Raw genomic sequence first — 22,922 nt, forward strand, 5'->3', positions numbered from 1 at the left:
CGCGTGCGGCCATGGCTTTCCTGGCACAGGCCGGCGGGGTGAGAAGTCGGCGGTGGGAGCCAGACGGCTCTTCTCTTAGCGAGGCGTGAGCACGTTATAAGATGCCTCCATTAATCAAGCACTTGCTGAAACCTGTTCTGCAATCCAGGCTGTGCCACTGGTATGACTTTCGGTAAGTCACTCAGGCGCCCCGAACCCCAGGCCCTTATCTGTCAGATGGGAGCGATGCCTGGGTTAAAGGGAACGTACGGAGTGATCAGCAGGTAGTTAGCAACTGTGACGATCAGAACGCCACCCGCTTGTGGTTACTTAGCGTTTGGTGACTCACTGCCCGTCAACTGTCCTTGCTGCCGTGAAAGAGCATGACCTGTTCACTTCGTGTTTCTCCAGCACTCTCACTAGGTTTGCTTTTGCACTCCAAGAAAGGCTTTCTTAGTGGCGGGGAGAGAAAGTCAGTAGACAAGCAGAAGGCAAGAGAAAAAAACAGAAGGCCAGACGTAAGGCCAGGGACGATGTTTGCAGGTGCACCCAGGGTGCCCGTGGAGCCCTGGCAGCCCCCCCAGGAGCCAGCACCTGTGCTCCGGGGAGCCCCCAGCCCGCCGCCCTCAGCCCCTAGCCTCCAGCAGCAGCAGCACTCACACGGCACTGGCTGGAGGCAGGGGTCCCAACCACTTTGCCCCTTTGCGTCGGAGAGCTTGCTGCAAAGCTGCAAGGAAGGACCATCCCCCTAAGGAAAGGGTCTCATGCCCGTTGGGGGCTCAGCACACTCTGCTGATCCTTGCCACCTCCTTGCCAAGTGGGTGCCCTCCTGAGAGCCCCGCAGAGGACCAATGTCCCAGAGGCGCCTTTCCCCCTCTCCAGCATCAGGGAAAACCGCAGCCCGAGCCGGGCCTCACCTCGGCCACCCTCTCCAGCAGCGGCTCCAGCCAGTGCTCGTTGCACTCACAGTGGCTGTCCAGGAACGTCAGGACCCGGGCCTGGGCCGCGTCGGCGCCCCGGACCCGCGAGCGCATCAGGCCTGCGGAGGGAGTTCGACAGCAGGTCAGGGGGTGTGGAGAGGGCATCTGAGAAAAGGGCGAGAACTGCACACAGCACATCACCAACCCCGCCCCGAGCTGAGCTCCGCAGCCATCCTGCTGGGCAGACAGTCACCTGCAAACCACGCGAGCGATCAACACTACCCCGTGGGTACGGAGAAGACAACGTTCTCAGAAATGCTGCCTTCTGAGAAAGGCCTTTGCACTGCTGACCTCTCCTGTATCAGGAACCCGAGCCGCGGAGCTTTGAAAGCCACGCTCCTCTGTCACAGCCACAGGGTTTTCTGAGGCGCTGGGCTGGGGACCGGTCGCCCAGGCGCTGCATCACGTGCTAGCGGCGCCGATTTCCATGGCGGTCAATGAGCAACGTTGCAAAGAATCACAACGCCCAGTTTTCTAGCTTTTACACAAAATTAGTCACAGTTAGTCAAATTACACATCACATATTTGTGATCTGTTAATAACATACGTGTTTAAGTCTCACGCAGTCCTGTAGAAAGCATATTTGTCCCTAGATGGTGTGGTCATAAACAGCTTCACTATGTACGCTGGGCTTTACCTACGAAGGTGGTGTGACTGCTCACAACCGGTGGGAGCCGGTGTCTTAGGCTCCTTTACACGCAGTAGTCACAGTGGGCTTTCGGTGCTGTTTATAGAGCTGGGCGCCAGAGTAGGGAAAAAAGAAAAGATGTCCCTTTCTGGGGTGGGGTGGGGCAAATGGGTGAAGGGGGCCCAAAGGTACAAACTCCCAGTCCTAAGTTCTAGGATGTGATGAACAGGGTGAATGACTACAGTTAACCACACTGTACTGCACATGCGTTGCTAGAGTAGAACTTAAAAGTTCTCCGAAGAGAAAATAACTGTAACTACCTGAGGTGATGGATGGTAACGAAACTTGCTGTGGTAACAGGCATACAATGTGCACATGTATCCAATCATTATGTTGTACACCTTGAGCGGATACAATGTTGCATGTCAAATTATGTTTCCATAAACCCGGGGTTAAGTAAATTGGCTGAAGTGGGCAGGACAGTGGGAATAGAGAAACAGCCCACAAGACACCCAGAGAGTCGGATCACATGTGGACGTCGCCCTGCTGCTGCCATCAGATGGCTGCACAGCCGTGAGAAAGCTGCCTGGCCTCTTCGGGCCTTAACATTTCCAGCCAGCCATAAAATGAGAGAGCCGGATGAGGTCTTCCGCTTTCAGAGCACACCAGGATCATCTGAGTAGCTCTTAAAGGCAGATGCCCAGGCCCCGCCCCTAGAAAGCCAGACCTTTTCATTTAATTGTGGGCATGGCCATCTCTTAAGTTCTCCGGGGACTCTAACGAGCTGCCAGGTCGGAACTGCCGGCACAACCAGACCCCGGGCCCTGACACGGAACCCAAGGCTGCTCTTCTGCTGCCGTGATGGTTTAAGCAGCTGATTTCCTCTGCCGCTGAGCAGCATCACCGTCAGCCCTGGTACAGGTGTTTAAACAATGGGATCTCACACATTCATACACACACACACATGCCACATATGTGCATCCATGCTATGCACACATCTTCTCCCCCAGCCGTCACGCCTTTCATCTGCTCCACACAGACCCACCAAACCTGGCTCCACACAGCTGCCCCTCTACCCCTCCCCAAACAATGCATCAGTGTGGGTTTGCCCACAGGAACCGCCTAACATACGGCAAATAGTTTATATTTAGAAAATTTTTTTGATTTGTGAATGGTTTAAAGGCACTATAAACTATAAGGTTAGCAAGTGATCTGTCAGTGGCAAAATGCCAACGTGAAAAATACCTTTCTGTCCACCACCTCTTTTGTTTCTTCCCTGTGCCAGCAGATACTTTGGGGTTAAATCCAAAAGGTATTATGTGGCTTGTTTAGGGTCAAATGCAAATACAAAGTGCAAGATTTTGGTTTGATCTCAAGATTTGGGTTGACTGTAAGCTCGGGAGACAGATGTGAGTCCAGCAAACAGAGCTGGCTCAGGGACAAGGTGGACCCACTGTTTACGAGCGTGGGACATCTGGATGGATGGTCTTACACTTGCTTAAAATACAGTGCCGATGACGTGGCCCTCGTGGGATAAAGCACCTTATTGGCTGATTAGATTCTTGCTAAGGAAAACCACATGCCTTCACTCCAGCTGGACCGCACGAGGAACCAGAAGAACGAGTAGACATCGATCAAAGAACATCACCGCCACTCCAGGACCAGCCGTTGGCCACAAAGAGCAAACATGGCCCCTGTTTAAAGCTCGGCTATGTCTCTATGCAGAGAGATTCTCAGGGTTCTGGGGGAGCCACCGAGCTCTCTATCAGCACTGATGCCATGAAATCACACACTGTGATTTCAGCTTGCTTTCCAGACACTTCAAAGCAACTCTGTCCCCCCCGGGGTCACTCTTATAAGTGCCAGTAAAGTGGACTCAGTGAGCCCGGCTCCAGCAACGACAAGACTGACCACGGAGTTTGAGGCTGGCATTTACAAAACCCAGTAAGCGTGTAACTGTGGTGCTCACCCCCTTTTTTTGGATGGCTCACCTTTGTCAGGCTGTCGAATTGACTATCAGTTACTTTATCAGATGCCTGGAGCATGGTATCATTAGGTTTCCCATGGCTAAATCTTTGTTTTTTCCTTCTAAACTCCAGTGGGACTCAAGGGACTGAGAAAACTTCCTAGGATGTAAAGGGAGGAGGGAAGCCAATTTCCTAAATACATAAACAAAAATGTCATTTGAACTCTTGCCCTCATGCACAAAGAGTTTCAATCAGTTAAGCTTTGAATGTCTTTCCCATGTTTGCCGGGAGAGGCTCCCAAGAGGCTCTGGTAGCGGAAGCCACAAAAAGACGACCCAGTCCGTGGCTCTTTTAGCTGAAACCTTTAGGTTGTCACCGGGCCCAGGAAGAGCCAGAACTCAACGCTCGGGTACTGAGTTAAGAAGAGCCTTACCTTCTCGCCGATCGTTTCTGAGAACCCGCACTTTTTCAATCTTTCCCAAGAGCGCCCCGTCCTCCGCTGGGGAGAGAAAAGAAGCAGAGCGCTTGAACCTCAGTTTCTACAGGGCTTCGCATTCAAGCAGGGGTCTTAACAATAGGCAGGGGTCACCCCGAGGCACCTCTTCCCTCGGCCACCCTGGGTCGGGTCTTTCAGAAGCACGTCACCAGCAGCCACACTCCGGAAGGCGGGCGCCCGGGAAGGGCTGGCGCAGGGGAGAAACTGGCCTTGCTACTTACGGTCATTGCTGTAATCGTCCACCAAGATGATTTCTTTTATGAGGTGGGGCGGGCTCTTCTTCAGCACACTGAGAAAAGACACAGAGATCACAAGGTTGTAGGCCTTTCGGGGGGATCACTTTGGGTGGGGAATTCTCCCATCGTGGCCCCAATCCTTGGCTGCAGGAGCCATCGGTCCCTCCTTGCTCCGCACACTAAGGTGACTGCCCGCCCTGTAGCCAGCCCCGACCTGACTGTACTGGGGACACAGTCCGTGTGCAGTGTCCCTGCGAGGGAACGCCCTCTGGGAGCTGCAACAGGTGGGCAAAGGGTGGTATCTCCTGGCCTCACCTGACCACTGTCCTCAGCAAGGCCGACCTGGCTTCGTTGTGGAAGGTGATCACCACGCTGGTGGCCGGCAGATCCACCCGCCACTGCTTCCGCTGACACCTGAGAAAGAGAAAGTTCGTCCTCTGAACAAGGGACCAGAGCAGCCACCAAGCATGGGCAGAGCGACCGGCCAGGACAGACACTCAAGCTGTTGTCTGCAGAAGACCCTGGCCTATTCTGAGACGCAGTGACAGCGAGACACGAGAAAAGCAACGGGAGGTATGTTACGAGAGATGAAAGACTTCGGGACAAGGTAACACCCTGAGAATGTCCACCACAGTGAAGAAAAAGGCGACTTGAAACCGTGAGATCCCATTTCCTGTCACGTGCACACTGCGCCTCACGCATCCGCAGGGGAGGTCGCCCCTCGGGGCTGAGACCAGGGCAATGCTGCTCTTCCCTCGTTCTCTACCTTGCCTACAGCAAGCACGAGGGACATCTGTGTGGCTTCACGCAGCTGTCTCTGGGAGCTGGCACAGCCACCTGAACGCTCCCCCTTACCCTGGACAGCAGGGACATGCGTCCCTCACCCTGTCAGGCCAGCTCCAAACAATGTAAGGGATGCCGATGCAGGGTGAGGGACATGTCAGCTCTGGGGAGAGCCTTGAATGGCCGGAACACGGCCATTCAGGGACCAGGGCTACTCACTACCAGCTGGTCACAGCAAGACACTTCTGAGCTGGTCTCTAAGACCCAGAATGCAAGCGCACAGATTGGCTCTTCTGAAAAACAGGACTCTGACACCTCCAGGGGTAAGATGCCAACTGATGAGAAGCAAGCTACCCACACAGCCTCAATAAACAAAGGAAGCCCATTTTGTGATTCTGACCTAACTGCTTTTTAATTGCACTGATTTTCTCACTCATTTCCACAATCTGCTATTGCGATCATCCCCTGAGACAGAAATGGCCAGCTAAGTAGGTCTGGCCTCCGCAGAACCCACGAGGGGCCCTTCAAGGCAAGCGCCACAGACTTTGAAGAACATGCACCCAGACAGGTGATGTTGCAAAGGATCCCGAGAGAGCCCTGCACTGGGGCAGGCGCGGAGCATCCCGTAGGCTTCCAGCCGGGAAGGGCCGCTGGGAGCAGTCCAGTGCGGTCTGAGGGCCCTCAGAGTCACCAAGCTGGTAACACCACTAACCCAGCTCAGAGAGGCTAGGCCAGGCGGCTAGCGCGCCTTTGGCCCTGGGAACCAGTTTTTGACCAAGTCCTTTAAAAAAAAAATCCTCATCTGAAGATATATTTATTGATTTTAGACAGAGAGGAAGCGGGGGTGTGTGTGGGGGCATCAATCAGTTGTCTCATGTACGCACCCTGACTGGGGATTGAATCTGCAACCTAAGTACGTGCCCTGACCGGGAACAGATCCTACAACCTTTTGGGGTGCTGGACAACGCTCTGACCAGCTGAGCCACCCGGCCAGGGCTTGACCGGTCATTTTAATACCAAGGTGGAGAGCGTGAACGAGTCTTGCTGTGGGCCTGCAGGAGGGCCGGGACCTGTCACTCAGCCCCAGGACGGGCCCCCCACTCCAGCCTTCATGACCCGTGAGCACCCTGCAGTTACACCCACTGCCGCTGGTGTCGGAGCCGCCGAAGCCCTTCCCGGGGCCCATGCACCTGCAGAAACTTGCTTTGCCACTTAGCTTCCCGTGCAGTGCCCCACAGCTGGGAAGGACCTGCTCGCAGAGCGGGCGGTGTCCCTCTGCAAAGGGACATCAGCGGCAGGAGGATGCGGATATGTTAGGGTCTCCGCAGCTCAGCCACGGCCACAAGCGCTTTGGCAGCTGTGACAATGGCCAGCGAGTCCACTTGAAGGAAAATGGCCAACGGACACCAATTTCCCCTCCTGCCTGGGAACAGGACTTCTGAGAAGCAGATTGTGAAAATGAGCAAGAAAATCAGTGCCATTAAAAAGCAATTAGGTCAGAAATCACAATATGGGCTTCTTTTCTTTATTATAGTTATATGGACAGCTCGACTGTAATTAATCACAAGAAAACAGCATAACACACCAGTCGCTGTTGCTGGGGGAAAATGCATTCTGGAATTAATACTGTGCTTCATTAGAGCTGATGGCTAAGTCTTCAAGGACACCCTGACTGATAGGCCAGCAGCCCGCCCCTGCTTTAAGAAGTAGCGATTGCTAGATGAAGGATCTGTGAGCTTCCCCGTAAACAAATTAACACAGAACGTCACCCCCTAGACCTAGATCTGTAATGCTATTGACATAAAGCCCAGCCCCCTGCTCCGCACAGTCGGGGTGCTGGGCCCGGGAGAGGCCTCTGTGACTCACTGGGACTCACAGCCCTCGGCTCCTGCAGCCCCGGGGGAAGTATCGCAGGGAGGAAGAAGTCCTTCTCACGGTCGAATCACAGTCCACGTAACTGACCCAATCACGTCCTATTCTCTGGGTTTCCTTCTCTCCGTGGGGAGCCACCAGGCACTCTGGCGGCACTCCTCACGTCGCACGGAGCACCTGCACTCGCGTCATTTTATTAAAATTCCTCTACATATTCACAAGGCCCCAAGTTTTGCTGGGGATTGGCAATCAGAAAATTTTAGAGGTACCCCATTTTTAAGAAAAAATCGAGGAGCACGTTATATCCCATGGGGTAAGAGTACTTGTGTGTATGTATATGAATTCAGATCCTGGGTCCTCACAGTGAGCCAAGAAAAGGCAGGGAGTGAAGAATTTCTTTGAAAAGAAACAATAAATCTTGCGTGTAAAGAGCCACATCCCTGCCAAGCAGTCCCGACTGCTCGGAGCTAGTGAAAGACGCCCGGTACAGAGAGCCCCTGGGGTCCGGCTGCGGGGGCTTTCGTCCCTGAGCTTTCTGCGGGAATGGAGTGGAAAGTGTAGCTGGTGTGGAGTCAGCAACAGGAGGAGTCTACAGTTCGCTGTCCTCCCTCCCAGGCGAGACCAGTGCAAGGAGCGTGACACTGTGGACAGAGGGCGGGCCATGGGGTCCAGGTCACCCCACTTTCCAAGGGCGCGGTGCTGCAGTGGTCACTCTGGTCACTTCATGGCCAGTAAAATGGAGACTTTAAAAACTGGGCAACGTGAAGATTTTTAAAAAATCCTTAATGTAGTCTCAAATTTCTTTGAGACCACGTGGCTAACAATACCTGAACTCTCGACGGGGCGGACAAGCCGGCTGCTTGGCACAGCCACGTGCCCCCCACCCCCTCGGGAGGGACGGCACTGTGGGGGCAGACTCAGCCGATGCAGACGTCGACCTGAGGTCGATCAAGACACTGATGAGAAAATCCAGTGTCTGTCTCGGACCGGGGAGTGTGGGCCGGCCATGTTCAATAAGGTGGAGGGCTGCTCCACGGTGCGGAGGGGAACCCAGGTGACTTCTTCTCCACCCCGTGGTAACTGTGGCTACTCCCCGTGCCCTGAGGCCCCTAGTGTCGCTCCTCCTGTGGGAAGAAGGCCCTCGGGACCCCACACGGCTGCTGGGACTGTGAAACAGGAATGTACAGACAGGGACTCTGAACGCTGGGAACGTCCCTGTAGTTCTGACGCAGGGCTGAAAATAGGCGTTCGGCTGCTGTGTCACTGGAGGCTGTCATCCTGGAGGTTAGAGGGAAAATTCCGCTGGCGACCTGAAGGTGGGGCCCATGAGACGGGCCTGGGACACGCTTCCAAGTGCACACACGGGTTACTGAGTGAGAGCTCTGTAGTCACTTGGTCAGTGAAGGGCCTGTGGGCTTGCCGGAGGGGCTCACGTGATGGACAGGTAGGGGAGATGCAGCAGCGTGCTTCAGTAACAGAGAGAGTTCCAGAACCTCTGCAAGGTCACGGAGGCGCTCTTGGCCCAGAGCAAGACCATGCTTACTGCTAGACAGCCATCACGACCATGAAGAGGGCCAGGGAAATGACGAAACACGGGGAGGGTGTTGCTCCATCTTCCCGAAAGGCCCAATTCACCAGGGGTTTGTACGGAAAATACTAAGCAACTTGATTAGTAATGAAGCATTATTTGATGTTAACAACAAAACAGGTTTGGGAGAGATGGGAAATACCCATGTGTTAAAAGATTAAGAAAGAAAAGTAAAAAACAGTGTTGACTCTGGTGGCCCAGCACACAGAAGGTGCTGGGCCTCTCTGACGCCAGCAGGGCGCGCCCTGCAGCGGGGCTGGGGACCCCAGCATCCTGGGCATCCGCCGCCCAGCCTGCTCTCTGAGTGCAGTCTGGAGTCTGACACAGGCGGACAGTTGATGGCCACGGGGACCCTGAATGTCAGTCTCCCCAGCAGACCTGGCCATGCCTCAGCTTCCCGGGTAACAATGCAGGGACGTGGCACCAGGAACTGCAAGGCAAACATTGTGTGGTTGCCAAGTTCTTTCCTGTCTTACAGTTTGAGTGACTCTGAAAACGTCCATGTTCCTAGAATACTCTCCATTCCACAGGAGTTTTCAAACTTACTTGCATGAAAGTGTACTTACAATTTTCTTATGATCTTTACAAACTCTATAGTATGTCTTTTTTCAGTTCCAAATATAATCATGCTTTTTCTCTATTTTTGTAATTCGGCATTCTTAGGTTTCTGCTTTTTGAAAATGAAGCTGTACAGAACACTCTCTGTTAGAGTTTCCCTAGTTCATTAACCTTTTTCCTTCCTTCTGCCTCGGATGCCAACCCTGTTGCTTCTTTCCACCTGCCTGAGTCACCGCGTGGGCCTGGGCTCAGGAAGAAACCAGGAGTTTAAGTCTCATCTACAGACAGAGACACAAAGGCAGGTCTGTGCTCAACTGGAAGGAGGATGGGGTAAAAGGCAGGCAAGTGCCCCGAGGTGTAATGATCAGCTCCTGACTCTGGGAGCTACGTGGCATTTCCTCCGTTCTGGGCCAAGGTACACACCTAGGGCAGGGCCAGGAGACAGAGTGGCAAAGGCAGCCCTGGGGCCACTGTGACCTCAGACTCCCCAGCAGACCCGGCACCTGAACGCGTGCCGGTCTCCGTGTGCACCTGTGGGCCAGGTGGGCCAGACTGAGAGAGCCTGTGTGGGGGTCAAGCTCAGGTGGCAGGGCCAGGAAGTTTCAAAAACCCGAAGAATCAATTAAAACTGGTTCTGTCGATCCCCAGCTCCTCTGCCCCTGCTGCGTGCAGGGGCATTGCGGGGACACCAGGGTGACGGCTCTGAGCGGCAGCTGGCCCCAGTGAGGCCCCGAAGTGTGCAAATGCCCACCCCGCCCCCTTGCCCTCACTCACTGAGAATGCTTACACGATTTCGGCTTCCAAGTAAGAAAAGGGCGGGTCTGCCGTTGAGTGACTATGTGCTGGCAGCCTGCCACAGCTGCCCCACAGGAGCTGAGATTTCCCACGTGAGCTCTGCAGCTGCGGCTCCCGCCAGGCTGGAGCCGGGTGCACGTGAGGCCCGAGAGCTCATCCGGGACTCCAGGGTGCTCAGGGGACAGTGACTGCCACACCGGCACAGTGAGCGAGCATCAGACTGGCGAGCTCAGCCAGGGGCACATGAAAATCAGATGCGGGGGGGGGGGGGGGGACTGCCTGGGAATCTGAATTTGAGAGGGTCCCCCACCTCCAGGCGAGGCTGGTGCAGACTGTCCTTAGGCTTCATTTTAAGAGACACAGGAGGCTGAGCGATGTCATCAGTGACAACTGTCTTCTACGATTACAGTCATCCGAGGAGCTTTGGAATTACCCACAGAATTCGAATGTGAGCCACAGAGCACAGAGGTCAAAAACGCTGCCTCCCCCAAAGACTCTGGTTTCCCGGCCCCTGCCCACCACAACCCAAGTCCTGCCTTCACCACCCGCGAAGGGCCCAGCTTGTTCCGCAGACTCTGCTATGGCTACAAAATGCGACATCCCCTCCACCCCGAAATGTCCGGCTTTACGACGAGACCTAGCCCCCAACTGGGGTCTGGATTCACAGTAAGGGTGGGATACTTGCAACAGCTGACCCTGTACCCCCAGAGCACAAAGAGCACTCAGAGTCCACACTGGGGTGGGGACACCCCTCCACTTCAGGAACTTCCACTCTGGGCAGCTTCAGGGGACCATTTCATGGTGTGTTTTGTGGTGGGGTGTCTGGGGCGGCTGGAAAGGCCATGGGATGGAATGGGAGTTGCAAATGGAACAAAAAGAGAAAAAAAGAAAGCTAAATAGCTGTTGTATAATTTTCATTTAATTAAAACACAGTTAATAATCCTCCAAACAGTGATAATGGCATAATATTCTACCTAATCAACTAATTTCTGATCAGTCCTAATAGCTAGAGAGCTAATTCTACAGAGGTCTTTTAAAATTGAAGAGAACCAAATCCTAAGCTATTTAAAAACCTCTGCAGGACCCATCTGAAATTAAGCTTCTTAAGAATCTCCGTTGGCAGGAGATTTGAATAAGCTCCATTAATCAGCATAGGTTTGTCTCACTCCCGAGAAGGGATTAGAGTGAAGCAGCCCCGCATCCTGCAGGCTCTTGCATCTGTGCTCCATATGAAACAGAAGCCTGTGCTAAAACAAAATATTTACCCTCCCGAGACACAAGAAACGGGGCCTCTCCTACTTACTGCACTCCCTTTGAAGTCCCTAATCCCTGCAAGGGCCAGGAGTTCCAGGGGGAGAAGCACACACACCCAGGGCAAGAGCACAGTCCAGGAGCACACGCTTTGTGCACCCAACACACCACGAGCAGCACCGGCAGCAGAAAAGCTGCCCTGTGTCTGGGGAGTGCCCGAGCGGAACCGCTAACTTTCCGCCACCACTTTGAGCAGCGCCGTCGGCTGGGATGAAACTGCTCCTGCATTCAAAGGGCGTCCTCTGCCCTTTACTGCCTCCAGTTTTACAGACACTACATTTCAACAGAAAGCTTTCTCAGGACTCAAGAGCTATTGGAAGTCAAGACAACAGCAGCGTTGGATGAAGCCATCTGAGGTTCGTGAGACCTCCACGGGCACTCGGGCTCTCACCTCCTGCTGCCCGGGCGGGTGGGGTGCGGGGTCTGTGCACAAGGAAACAGCCAGTGCTTTCAACCTTTGTTACAGAACAGACAGGGCGGGGGCATTGGTGAACAATATACTATTACCAAAAGGACCCCCACTTTTGCTCTGGGGGTCCCCCCCACCTACTAGGTTGCCCTTGCCCGCCACCAGAGGAAAGACATCTCTCAATGCCGGAAACTGGTGAAAAGGAAAGGAATTATTTATTTAAAAGTTATACAGACTTAGAGTAATGATGTTTTCATTAAAATAGTAAAGCGCTTTAGAATACCCACAGATGCACACAGTCCTTCCTTCTCCCTCTGCCCAGTCCGGGTACCGTATCTCAGGAAAAGAAGTAGAAGTCCGTGATTCAGGCTCCCGGCACCATCAGCTGTGTTGCTGCCACGGGGTCCCCACTCTGCCAAAGCAGCATGGTTCTCTCCCCCTACTCCACCAAAACCGTGTGGTCCTCTCTCAGATATGGCTGCCACGCCTCGGTTTAAATCCCAGCGCCAACCTTCCTCTGCAGCCCCATTTCCGACTCCTCCTACAACCAGTTACACCTGCCAGCATTCCCTATCCTTCCAGCTTTACTGGGCTGCCATAGTAAGTCTGGGTAGGTGTGGCCCCATGGCGTGGAGCCAATCTTCTCCAAACTCTCACATAGGCACCGCAACCAGGAGGAGTTGCTTCCCAGTTAGATCCTGGGTGGAAGTCACTCCCAGCTCCCTGGCTCAAAGCATGGCCACAGCTATTTAACGTATCTATGAAACCAGTTAAAGGCTATAGATATGTTAAATGACCATGCTAGGGGTTAGCTGCACAGCTGTTGCTGTACAAAACAGCTCTGAATGGCCCCGCTCCATGTGTCCCTTCCCCCAGCTCAGGCTTGTGGGGGTGAGGACGTTCTATATATATTTTTCTAGTATTTCCTGGACACCTTGAGTTCTGGACCCCATTACAAATCCCTATTTGGGGCCCCTCCTTGGCTGCACCCTGTTTCACCTTCAGTCACCCCGATGCCGGGGAAAAGCTGCCCTCTCCAGAGGGAAGCACACCCCAATCCGACAGTAACAGCCCCGTGCTCCATGTCTGCCCCTGCTTGTCTACCAGAACATGAACCCCCGACAGCCCCAGCTCAGTTGCACCGCTTCTCCCTGCCTCCTGGGGCCATTGTCCCCGCCCTGACATGTGAACCCTAGTTTCCAGGTGGCAGAGCATTCAGTGTTTATCATCACTGCTCCGGGAGAGATGTGTTCCTGTTCTCTCCGCTCCCCACTGTCTCGGAGAGTTACTCCCCAGAAGCAGCACTCTGCACTCTTTGGGTTTATTCGGGCACTTGCGTTACATTCCTGCCTCCACCCTCACTCCTTCCCCCCTGCCCCCTTCCCCGCCCCAGACTCGGGCCGAATGATGACATTTGTGTGGCCACTTAGCAGCGGTTCTGACTTTTAAAAGCTGCAGAAGAAAGCCGACGTATTGCTTGTCAAGGCGGGTGCTGGTGGGCCCCCTTCTCAGAGATGCAGTTGCTGTCTCTCTGTTTTGGCCTATTGTACAAAGCTCGACTTTTCACTGAACGATAGAGACTGTCACTAGTCATCAAAGGCTGCCCTGGGTCCATTTCCCCACAAGGCTAGAAGGCACACAGATGGTCTTGTCACTGGACAAGTATAAGAAGGTGGCCTTGAGGTGGAAGAGTCACTACCTTAGGCCTCCTTCAGCCCCAGCCTGTCAGCATTCCGCTCCAAAGGGCGCACGAACGTGCAGCGTTTGTCTGCACCTGACTCGCTCACGTTCTCTCCAAGCAGAATAATGTGGTCCCCTTAAACTTGCTCACGTCAAATATAACATTCTTTGGGAATCTTGGGGAACAAAACCGACTTTCAAAAATAACATCAGGGCATGTTCTGGTGAAGAACGCTGAGGTTGGTCCGCTTCCTGGACACCGATGGTTCCTGCATTTGCGTTCGGTCCTCTGACTCTGGGGCGTGAAGAAGGCCATCCCCTGCTTGGTCACCCTCCTCTTGCTCTCGACTCACGGATTTTATTGGAGGTGAACTGTCAAGCCCCACAGGTGAGCACTGACTGGCCTCCCTCATGAGCACAAACAGCCAGGGCTTCAATGTGGCCCAGGGACTATCACAGAGAGTCGCTGGGCAAACGCCCAGAGGTTTTCTTTGCTGATGAAAGCACAGACTCACTGAAGAAAAGACCACTTCCAGCCCTTGGCTCCCTGTCTTGAAAGTGACAGTGATGCACGGAGCTATGGCAGCCTTTTTGCAACCATGTCAGGCAGAAAGGAATACAGCTGAAACAACAGAATGCTGGAGACAACAGTGAGAACATCAGAGGGCTCCCTTATTCGGTGAGGCAGCCTTCCACGCTCACCTCCAGACCTCATGTGGAAACAACTGAATAAAATGTCTCTTTCTGCTCAAAGTGTCCTGATGCAGCATAATACATGAAAATCCGAATGGCCTCAAGCTTCGCTGTGATAACACTAAATGGAAAATGATGAAGTAACATATACAGTGTTTCAAGGGGGAGGGGAGACATGCCACAGAAATTCTGTGCCTTGTAAATTCACTACTACTCCATGAGAGGAATGGGAAGTGATTCTCAGGTGAGCAAGCCCAGAAAGGATTTCAATGAAACCATCTGAAGATCTGAAATTTAAAAGAATCAAGAACTCAATTTATGGTATAAAATGGTAAAATGCATTAAAACTATTTCAGCAGTACAGACTTGTGTAAATATGGTTATATAAACAAAACTTTCTTTAAAAAGAATTCTATATTTTAATTATATAAAAATGTAATTTTATTAATTACACAAAATATAATTTCACCTGTAATTTGTGCCTAATTCCAGATAAATCAACAAAAGCATAAAGTGGGTGGGAGAAAGTTAAAAGCACAGTTAATCCTTCATCCTAAAAATAAATCCTGTTTTATTCTGGAAATAAACTGACATTCCTTTCATTTTCAAAGGTTTCTATTGAATTTTCATAAACACAAAACATTACAACCAAAATCAGACATACAAAACACACTTTTTTAACTACTGGAGAAAAACATAACCAGTCAAAAAGACCAGTGTTGAGAGCTAGGAAAGAGGGCTAGCCAATTTTAAGCATTGCTAAGCAGAAAACCTCTTGAAGGTCACCAGAATAGATAGGGGAGAGAAACAACATTGTCGGCCAAAGTAAGGGTAAAGGTAAACAATACGTGATTTGCAGAGGGCTTATTCTGAGTTACAGCCAATTAGAGGGCCATAAAACTTTGGGTGCCAGACTCATCTCGGGTCTGGACCCTTATCTTTAAACTGAGGGTACAAATTAAGTGGGACAGACAGATGGTTCTTATCAACAGGAGACAGACAGATAGTTCCTCCTGACCCCAGAGCTATGCAGAGATAGCCGCAACTCCCACTTTTGTAACTTGCTTGCTTGCTTCTCACCGTATAAAAGAGCTAGCCTGTGAGCGTTCGGCGCGACTCCCCTTTGCAGCCTTAACGGGCACCCTGGGAGTTCGCCCCTGCGCAGGTAAAAATAAAGTACCATCTAAGTGCACTCCACACGTCTCCATTTGATTTTCTGCTCGCGTACGGGATACAACATTTGGAGGCCCCAGCGGGATCTCCCTTTTGGGAGTTTTGCTTTCGGAGACTGGGTGGACAGTTCGAACTCAGTAAGTAATTTGTCAGGATCCTGTTTTGGTTTTGGTTTCAGTCCTCCGGAGGCTTTGCCCTGAGGTAGTAGGCAGGACGCTGCTGGAACCCTACCCAGGGGTTCGGAGAATAGTGGGACGCCACTTCCGAATATAGGTTTTGTCTCTGTGCCGCGCGGCCTTGTCGTGTTTGTCTGTGTTATGTTGTCGGAGGTATGTTATTAATGTAGTGAGAATGAGAGTGTGATTGTGTCTGTGGCTCCACCGGCATCAGCCTACGGAGCGTGCGTGGGCCCCAACCTGCGGTTCCTTAGTCTGTCATACGGCATAACGGCTGGGAGTTTAACCCGAATTCTACGCGGGCAGCCTTAGCTAAGACAGACCTAAGTCCTCGCGAGAGGAGAGGCCAGGCGGGCGAGGCGAATATCCTCCGACCTCGTTAGCTGTTTGTCTCGATATTGTGCTTGTCTCAGTTACGTGAAACTAACCCTTGTGAAAATGGGCCAGCGGGAGTCCACCCCCGAACTCCCCGCTTGATTGCATCTTGAATAACTTTTCTGATTTCCAGCGTCGTGCACGCGGCTACGTGAGCGTGCAGCTCGATCCGGAGTTCCTGCGGACTCTTTGCCAGCTAGAGTGGCTGACTTTTGGTGTCGGATGGCCTGCAGAGGGGACTTTCGACCTCCCGGTATTGTTTGCAGTTCGGGCCACAGTTTATAGAGCCCCACACCCCGATCAGATAGTTTACATCAATGTGTGGGTAGATATAGCCCCAGACAAGCCAGGCTATATTCAGAAATGTCTAAGAAGGAGTGCCTCCCGCGGAAGAACGGTTCTGTTAGCCGCGGGAAGAGGAAAACAAAAAGAAATTCCCGGAGCCCTCCGCACCGAGAGGGCGGAGGGTGCCTAAACTCTACCCCCACCACTACCAGGACCTGGGGAGGACATGTTAGACCCCTTGAATGCGCTCCCTCCCTACCCTAGGAGGGAAGTGCCGCATTCTACCCAGCCGGAGGAGGGAGGGACACTCTCGAGCCCTCCTCACACCCGAGGGGGAACTAGAGAAGGGGAGGAGGCTCTAGTATTCCCAGCACCTCCGGCACTTCTGCCACTCCGTGAGGCACCGCCCGGACCGGGTGCCCCTGCTGGAGCACCCCCTCGGTTGATATATGTTCCTTTCTCCACTAGTGATCTGTATAATTAGAAACACCAGAATCCCCCATTTTCTGAGAAACCGCAGGGATTAATTTCCCTACTAGAAACTATATTTAGGACTCACCAGCCAACCTGGGATGATTGTCAGACTCTATTTACCTCAGAAGAAAGGGAAAGAATTTATAGGGAGGTTGCAAAGATTGTGTTGGGAGAAGGGAGGGAGGAATCTCCCGCTGCTTTCCTAGAAAGATTACTGCAGGCAGGTGCGGTAGTTCTTAGGAGCAATAGGATAGTGCCGCCTCTGGATTCTAGGGTTTGCAGAATTGGCCAAGCCTCTCCATGAACTTACGAGGGGAAAAGAGGGAAATATAACTTGAACTGAAAAAGAGAACCAAGCCTTTGAGGCGCTTAAGGCAGCTTTGGTATCTGCACCTGCATTGGCCTTGCCAAATTTAGGAAAGCCGTTCCAGCCATTTGTGGCAGAAAACGGAGGCATTGCAAAGAGAGTGCTGAGCCAGGCTTTAGGACACTGGGGAAGGCCCGTGGCCTATTTGTCCAAGAGATTGGACCCAGTAGCCTCAGGGTGGCCAGCCTGCTTACTTGAGCTCTAGTTGCCACAGCCATGCTAGTGAAGGAGGCCAGCAAGCTCACCCTTGGACAGAATTTGCAGATAATTGGGGAGCATCATATAGAGAGAATTTTGAAATCCTCTCCTGATCGCTGGTTGTCTAATGCACGGCTAACTCAGTACCAGGTGCAGTTGCTGAATTCCCCATCAGTCCAGTTCCTGAAAAGTGCCGCCTTGAATCCAGCCACCCTGCTTCCAGCCCCTGATCCAACCATCATGCATAGCTGCCATGAAATATTAGAGCAGGTCACAGGCATGCGCCCAGACTTGCGGGATGAGGCATACAAAAAAGCAGAGCTCGCTCTGTTCTCGGATAGCAGTAGTTTCCTTAGGGAAGGGCAGCGGTACACGGGGGCTGCGGTAACCACGGAAACTGAAGTCCTTTGGCAGCAAGCCCTGCCAAAAGGAACTTCAGCCCAGAGGGCGGAGTTGATGGGGTGTTTGCAAGGTCTAATCTTAAGAAAGCTGCAGGATATCTCTGCATATCTAGGGACTTTGAGTAGAAGATGCCTGTACTGGTAGGGACTTTTGGCTGCCACGTACTGAGTTTAAGTGCTGAGTTTAAGTACAGTCCTTCCCAGGGTGGGAAAGGAGCAGGGATTAAAGGTAGACTGTAGTTAAATCTGGATGGGCAAAAATATGTAGAAAGGTTGTGAAAGTTTTAAACCTGGAGGAAAGGAAACCTCAACTACTTGTTTTCTGGTTTTATGGTAATGTAGTTTCATTTTGCTTCCGTTTCTAATCAGAAACCCCCTGTATCTGAAGACCTAGTTAGGGTCACCTGAAGACCTAGTGAAGGTCGCCTGTAACCGGTTGGAGAGAATGCCTTTGCCACTCGGGACCCAGGAAGGGTCATTTGGGCCTGATGTGTGTTTCAGCCTGAGGCAAAGGAGCATGTCTCTGCCAAGAGACCGGACCTGAATGGCATGTCTCTGCGGAGGCTCCAGTAGACGCACCGGTGCAAGAGGATGCCTCTACCTGTGTGCTGTTCTTATAGAACTCCGTCTGTGTTCTAGATTTTGTTCTGTATCTTCTCTGAAAAGAAAATTGAGGATTCCAGGGGTAGTTAAAACTTCACACTCTGTAGGAAAGTGAACAAGGGAAAGTGCAAGATATGTAAATGAAGATGTATGAAAGGATACAGAAGGTTGGTGGATGTTGCAGAAGGTCTATGGGAAGCTGTAAAGATAGAAGAGGGTTTGTAAAAAGGTGTGTAAAAGGTTATAAAAGTTTGTGAAAGTTTTGGAAAGAAAGTGTGTGGGGCCAGTAATAGAAGGTATAAGGCATAGAGATGCAATCTTAGTAGATATCAGAAGGAAAAGGATTTTCCTTCGCACTTGGTATTTTTCTCCCTACCTGATCCCTCCAGAATTTGGCATTCTGAAGGAGTGAGTAATGACATAAGGTTTCTCTGCATAAATCCATTAAGACCAGTCATTAATAGTTTGTTAACCGATGCTTTGACTGGAATGTCACGCCTGAAGGAGGCATGTCTGGGTTCTGGTTGTCACCAGGAAGCCCCGAGGAACTGGGATTGACTTGAGAAGCTAGCAAAAGCCCACAGGAAGAAGCCTGGCACCTTGGTTGATTGTGTGGTTCGTGGCAGTCTTTCCAGGGAAGGAACGAAGGTTTCTTTCCTGAAAGATGGATAAAAAGGAACCTGTAGGCACAACGAAAGCCTCAAGGATTTAAGTGAAACAACTGGTACAGGTGAAGCCAGGTGGCAGATGTGTGGCTCTGCTTCTGTGCCCTGAGGGGCAGACTGAAGTCAGTCTAAAGGTTCCCTGAGTGAGTTCCAGCGAAGCAAACTTAAAGATCATAGGCGATCCAGGCTGCTCTTGGTGTGTTTATGCAAACAGACAGGCAGAATTAAAAGTTGGACTCAAAGTAGTCTCTTTAATAACGATGAGGGTGATCTTAAGGAGAAAAATCATGGTCTAAGGAAAATCACAATGCTCAGTATTGGATATAGGAATCATGCAGCTGTCTTGAAAGTTTGCTTTCATTTGAAAGTTGAAACTGGGTTTGTAATATTACCGAAGATGTTCAATTTACAGGCACGAAGGGCCTGTCAAATTGCCATTGCTGTATGTCATCGCAGCAAGGGCCTTGCAACTGAATGTCTTCCCAAAAGACAGTCTCACCAGCATAGAGACTGGCTTGGGAGTGGTTGTGTAAATTAACCTGCGTGTTCCTCCTTCTGTTTTCATAGGGCGTGGGACTATGGCCTCATTACCTGAGAGAATGGTTGCAATATAGGCCTCACTTAAGGATCCCATCTTCATCATCTACCCCTGAGACTCAACTAGTTTGGTTAAACTAGGTAGTTGGGTTGGTAAAGGGTTTGAGAGATCTGTGGGCTTCACTTCAGAGCTTATCTTCCCTTTTCTGTCCTAATAGCCAAGACAGAAAGGGCCCAGAGATCTGAAAGGAGAGAAATCCTGATATATTCCCCTCAGCCCGAGCGAAGTGTAGTGAGCCACAGGGTTTTGGACAGGTGTAGCATGTCTCATACACCTTCCTCCAGATGAGCCATTCTTTACCTAGGTGCCTGCCTTTCTGATTCGGTAATTATGATTTAATTGTGCCTTCCAAATCTCTTGCCAAGTCTGTCACCTCCAGAATATGACGAGGATGCCAACTGTCCAGTAATGCCAGCCTTTGGACACCGAGCCTGCAACTTCGCAGTGACAGCCAACTGACTTGGATTCTGTAAGGTCCTTCCCCTTACAGGAAAGGACTACCTCCGTGCTGCACCCCCTTTCAGGGCACCCCGACCCAAGGTTAGGTAGGACAACGTCCATGTCCAGCCGGAAGCAGTTACAAGAAGATGAGACCTTCGCCCATTGTCCTTTATATAATTATAAAGGGGTTATATATCTGAAAGGAAGGATTGAAGCAGGGTGCCGCCAAGAGGAGGGCCCAGGAAGGGATTTGTAATAGGGTCCAGAACTCAAGGTGTACCATTCCTAGGCCCCTTACTCATAATTCTTCTGGGGATTAAGCCTAGGGCCTTGCATCCTACAGACCCTAGTTCAGAATCTAGAAGCCACAGTCACTCGTACTGCAGTAGCTAAGGTGCTGGCCCTTCAGAATTATCAGCATCAGTACCAGAAACTAAGGCAGTTTACTGATACCCAGAACTATGGCCAGCTCTATAGTGATGCTAAAGGAGCCGAAAACGACTTTTTGCATCAAAAGGGGGGAATATAGTAGATAATGGTTTAGTTAGTATGCTGCTCCCAGTTACTATGCTGCTTCCAGGTTGCCCCTGGCTGCTCACTTACAGGTTCAGTGAGCCCAGGTGGCACTAAGGGAACCTGTGCTCAGGTTTGGGGAGGAAGTGAACCCCTAGGCTCTATAAGCTGAGCCTGCATGAATATTAGGAATTGGATACTAAGCCATGTAGGTACACCACCATTTTAGGTAAGCTGATTATAGAAATCGTTGTTTAACAACAAGGAACATGACCCACTCCTCCGAAAAGAATCCAGGATTACTGAAAGCCCCTGAGGGCATTTGGTTTATATGCCTCCAAGGAATATATCTTTGTTTGCCACCAATTTCTTATCCAGAATTTCGTGTAACTGGGTACATAATTCCCCAAGTGTATCTCTATGCAGGAAACCCAGATTTTGTTCTCCCCTCTAGGACTAGGAAAAAAAAACTCCCCTTCTTATACCCATAGTAGCCACTGTTGGGATCTTAGGGTCCCCCGCACTCAGTGCCGCAGCCCTCATTCGGGAGATTTAGAGTTAAGGCAGCTTTCGCAGACTTTCTCTAAGGACATATCTCTGCTGCAAGATCAGGTAGCTGATTTAGAAAGACTGGTAGACTCCTTAGCAGAGGTAGCTGTCCAAAATCGGAGAGGATTAGATGTATTGTTCTTAAGGAAAGAAGGATTATGTGCAGCATTAGGAGAAACTTGTTGCTTTTATGCTAATCATTCAGGGATAATTAGAGATAGTATCAAGGTCTTAACCCAGAGACTAAAAGAATGAGAAAATCTAGAAGAACCAACGCAGGAATCTATTAAGATGTCCCCATAGTTGACTACCCTGATTTCCTCTATTAGTGGGCCTTTATTAATTATACTCCTCTGTTTAACCTGTGGCCCCATCATTAGTATGATTCAAGGATTTGACTCATAAGTGCCAACAAGGAAATGGGGGAATGTTGAGAGCTAGGAAAGAGGGCTAGCCAATTTTAAGCATTGCTAAGCAGAAAACCTCTTGAAGGTCACCAGAATAGATAGGGGAGAGAAACAACATTGTCGGCCAAAGTAAGGGTAAAGGTAAACAATACGTGATTTGCAGAGGGCTTATTCTGAGTTACAGCCAATTAGAGGGCCATAAAACTTTGGGTGCCAGACTCATCTCGGGTCTGGACCCTTATCTTTAAACTGAGGGTACAAATTAAGTGGGACAGACAGATGGTTCTTATCAACAGGAGACAGACAGATAGTTCCTCCTGACCCCAGAGCTATGCAGAGATAGCCGCAACTCCCACTTTTGTAACTTGCTTGCTTGCTTCTCACCGTATAAAAGAGCTAGCCTGTGAGCGTTCGGCGCGACTCCCCTTTGCAGCCTTAACGGGCACCCTGGGAGTTCGCCCCTGCGCAGGTAAAAATAAAGTACCATCTAAGTGCACTCCACACGTCTCCATTTGATTTTCTGCTCGCGTACGGGATACAACAACCAGCACAGTAAAACGCAACATTTTTGGGGTGAGAGAAGAAAGAAAATAGTGGAAAAGCAAGGAAGCAGAAACAAATAGAATTGCATAAAAAATCAGATAACAGACGACACATTTAAGATGGCTAAGTGTCCTATTACACTTGAGACTGCCCGACTGGCCTAGAAACAAAAATACAATCCCAGGCTGCTTTAAAAAAGACAAACCTGAATCAGAATGCCACACCTAAAAAGAAAAATAAAACTAATGGAACACAAAACTATATCGAGAATAAGCAAAATAAAGTAGGAGATTAACATTACACAAAGCACATGTTCAGCAAAAAGGAAAAACACTGGACGCAATCCCAGGTGGTAATTTTATATTAACAACGGTATAATCTGTAATGAATATATAATTCCTACTTGCCAAATCACAGTATTCAAACATACCTAGATGAAGCTCTCAGAAAAAGGAAAACTCATCAACTTGGAGTAGAAGCTTCGAATTCTATCGAATGGACATCAGGATTAGGAGGTTTTGAATGCAATTAATCAGGCTGCTTTAACATGTAAATTTTGAACTTTGAAACAATCAGACACTACTGGCTTTCAAAAGGCCCCTCCACCGAAATGAGACGTCAACAGTGTCCCCAACCCCCTCCGGGGGTTGGCCCGCAGCCTCAGACTCTGCGGAGGCCTGGTTACGCAACCTCTCAGAGTCTCGGCTTCTTCATCTGCAGCCCGTGGGGGTCAGAGCAGGAGAAGCTGCTTTGTTTGCAGGGCTGCTGTGGGAATGTCCTAAGTGATGCACTCCAAGTACCGCGCCTGGAACAAACGCTTCATTGTCGGGGGCAGGCCACACATAAAACCCTATACATACTCCGAGGGAAATCATCAAGCCGGAATGTCTGCCTCCCTCATGCTCCAGTGAGAGAAAAAAACAAGTTTAAACAAGTAAGAAGAAAAAACCAACTTCCTACACCTTTGGAACTTGCTCCCAAGTACGCATGGTATTTAAAAGAAAACCAAAAGTAAGATTCCAGACGAATGAGAAGTAACGGTATTTGGTAACTTACGTTTTGGTACCTTAAAGGTAGGTTTAAAAATCAAAATCATGGCGTTACACTCAGAAACATTTAATCAACATAAAATAAACATTAAATTCTGATGACGGGGAGAGGAAGAACAACGGAAAACGG

The 22,922-nt window shown here is 50.7% G+C and overlaps 1 protein-coding gene and 1 long non-coding RNA gene across 3 annotated transcripts in view; one reads left to right on the forward strand and one right to left on the reverse strand.

Annotated features, from left to right (window-relative positions):
- Positions 1-22,922, reverse strand: part of GALNT2 (polypeptide N-acetylgalactosaminyltransferase 2) — a 157,923-nt gene that overhangs the window by 23,554 nt on the left and 111,447 nt on the right. For both annotated transcript variants that reach the window (XM_053913357.1, XM_024561632.4), the window contains exons 4-7: positions 4,602-4,700; positions 4,272-4,339; positions 3,988-4,053; positions 897-1,018 (exon numbers count right to left, since the gene is read on the reverse strand). In XM_053913357.1, the coding sequence (XP_053769332.1) occupies positions 897-1,018; positions 3,988-4,053; positions 4,272-4,339; positions 4,602-4,700 (355 nt within the window). The remainder of the gene's footprint in view (positions 1-896; positions 1,019-3,987; positions 4,054-4,271; positions 4,340-4,601; positions 4,701-22,922) is intronic.
- Positions 15,353-21,696, forward strand: LOC123479755 (uncharacterized). The gene is made up of 2 exons (XR_011650436.1): positions 15,353-15,952; positions 19,260-21,696. It is a non-coding gene; the product is annotated as an uncharacterized lncRNA (long non-coding RNA).

This window comes from Desmodus rotundus, chromosome 10 (assembly GCF_022682495.2).
Source record: "Desmodus rotundus isolate HL8 chromosome 10, HLdesRot8A.1, whole genome shotgun sequence".
Taxonomy (NCBI): domain Eukaryota; kingdom Metazoa; phylum Chordata; class Mammalia; order Chiroptera; family Phyllostomidae; genus Desmodus; species Desmodus rotundus.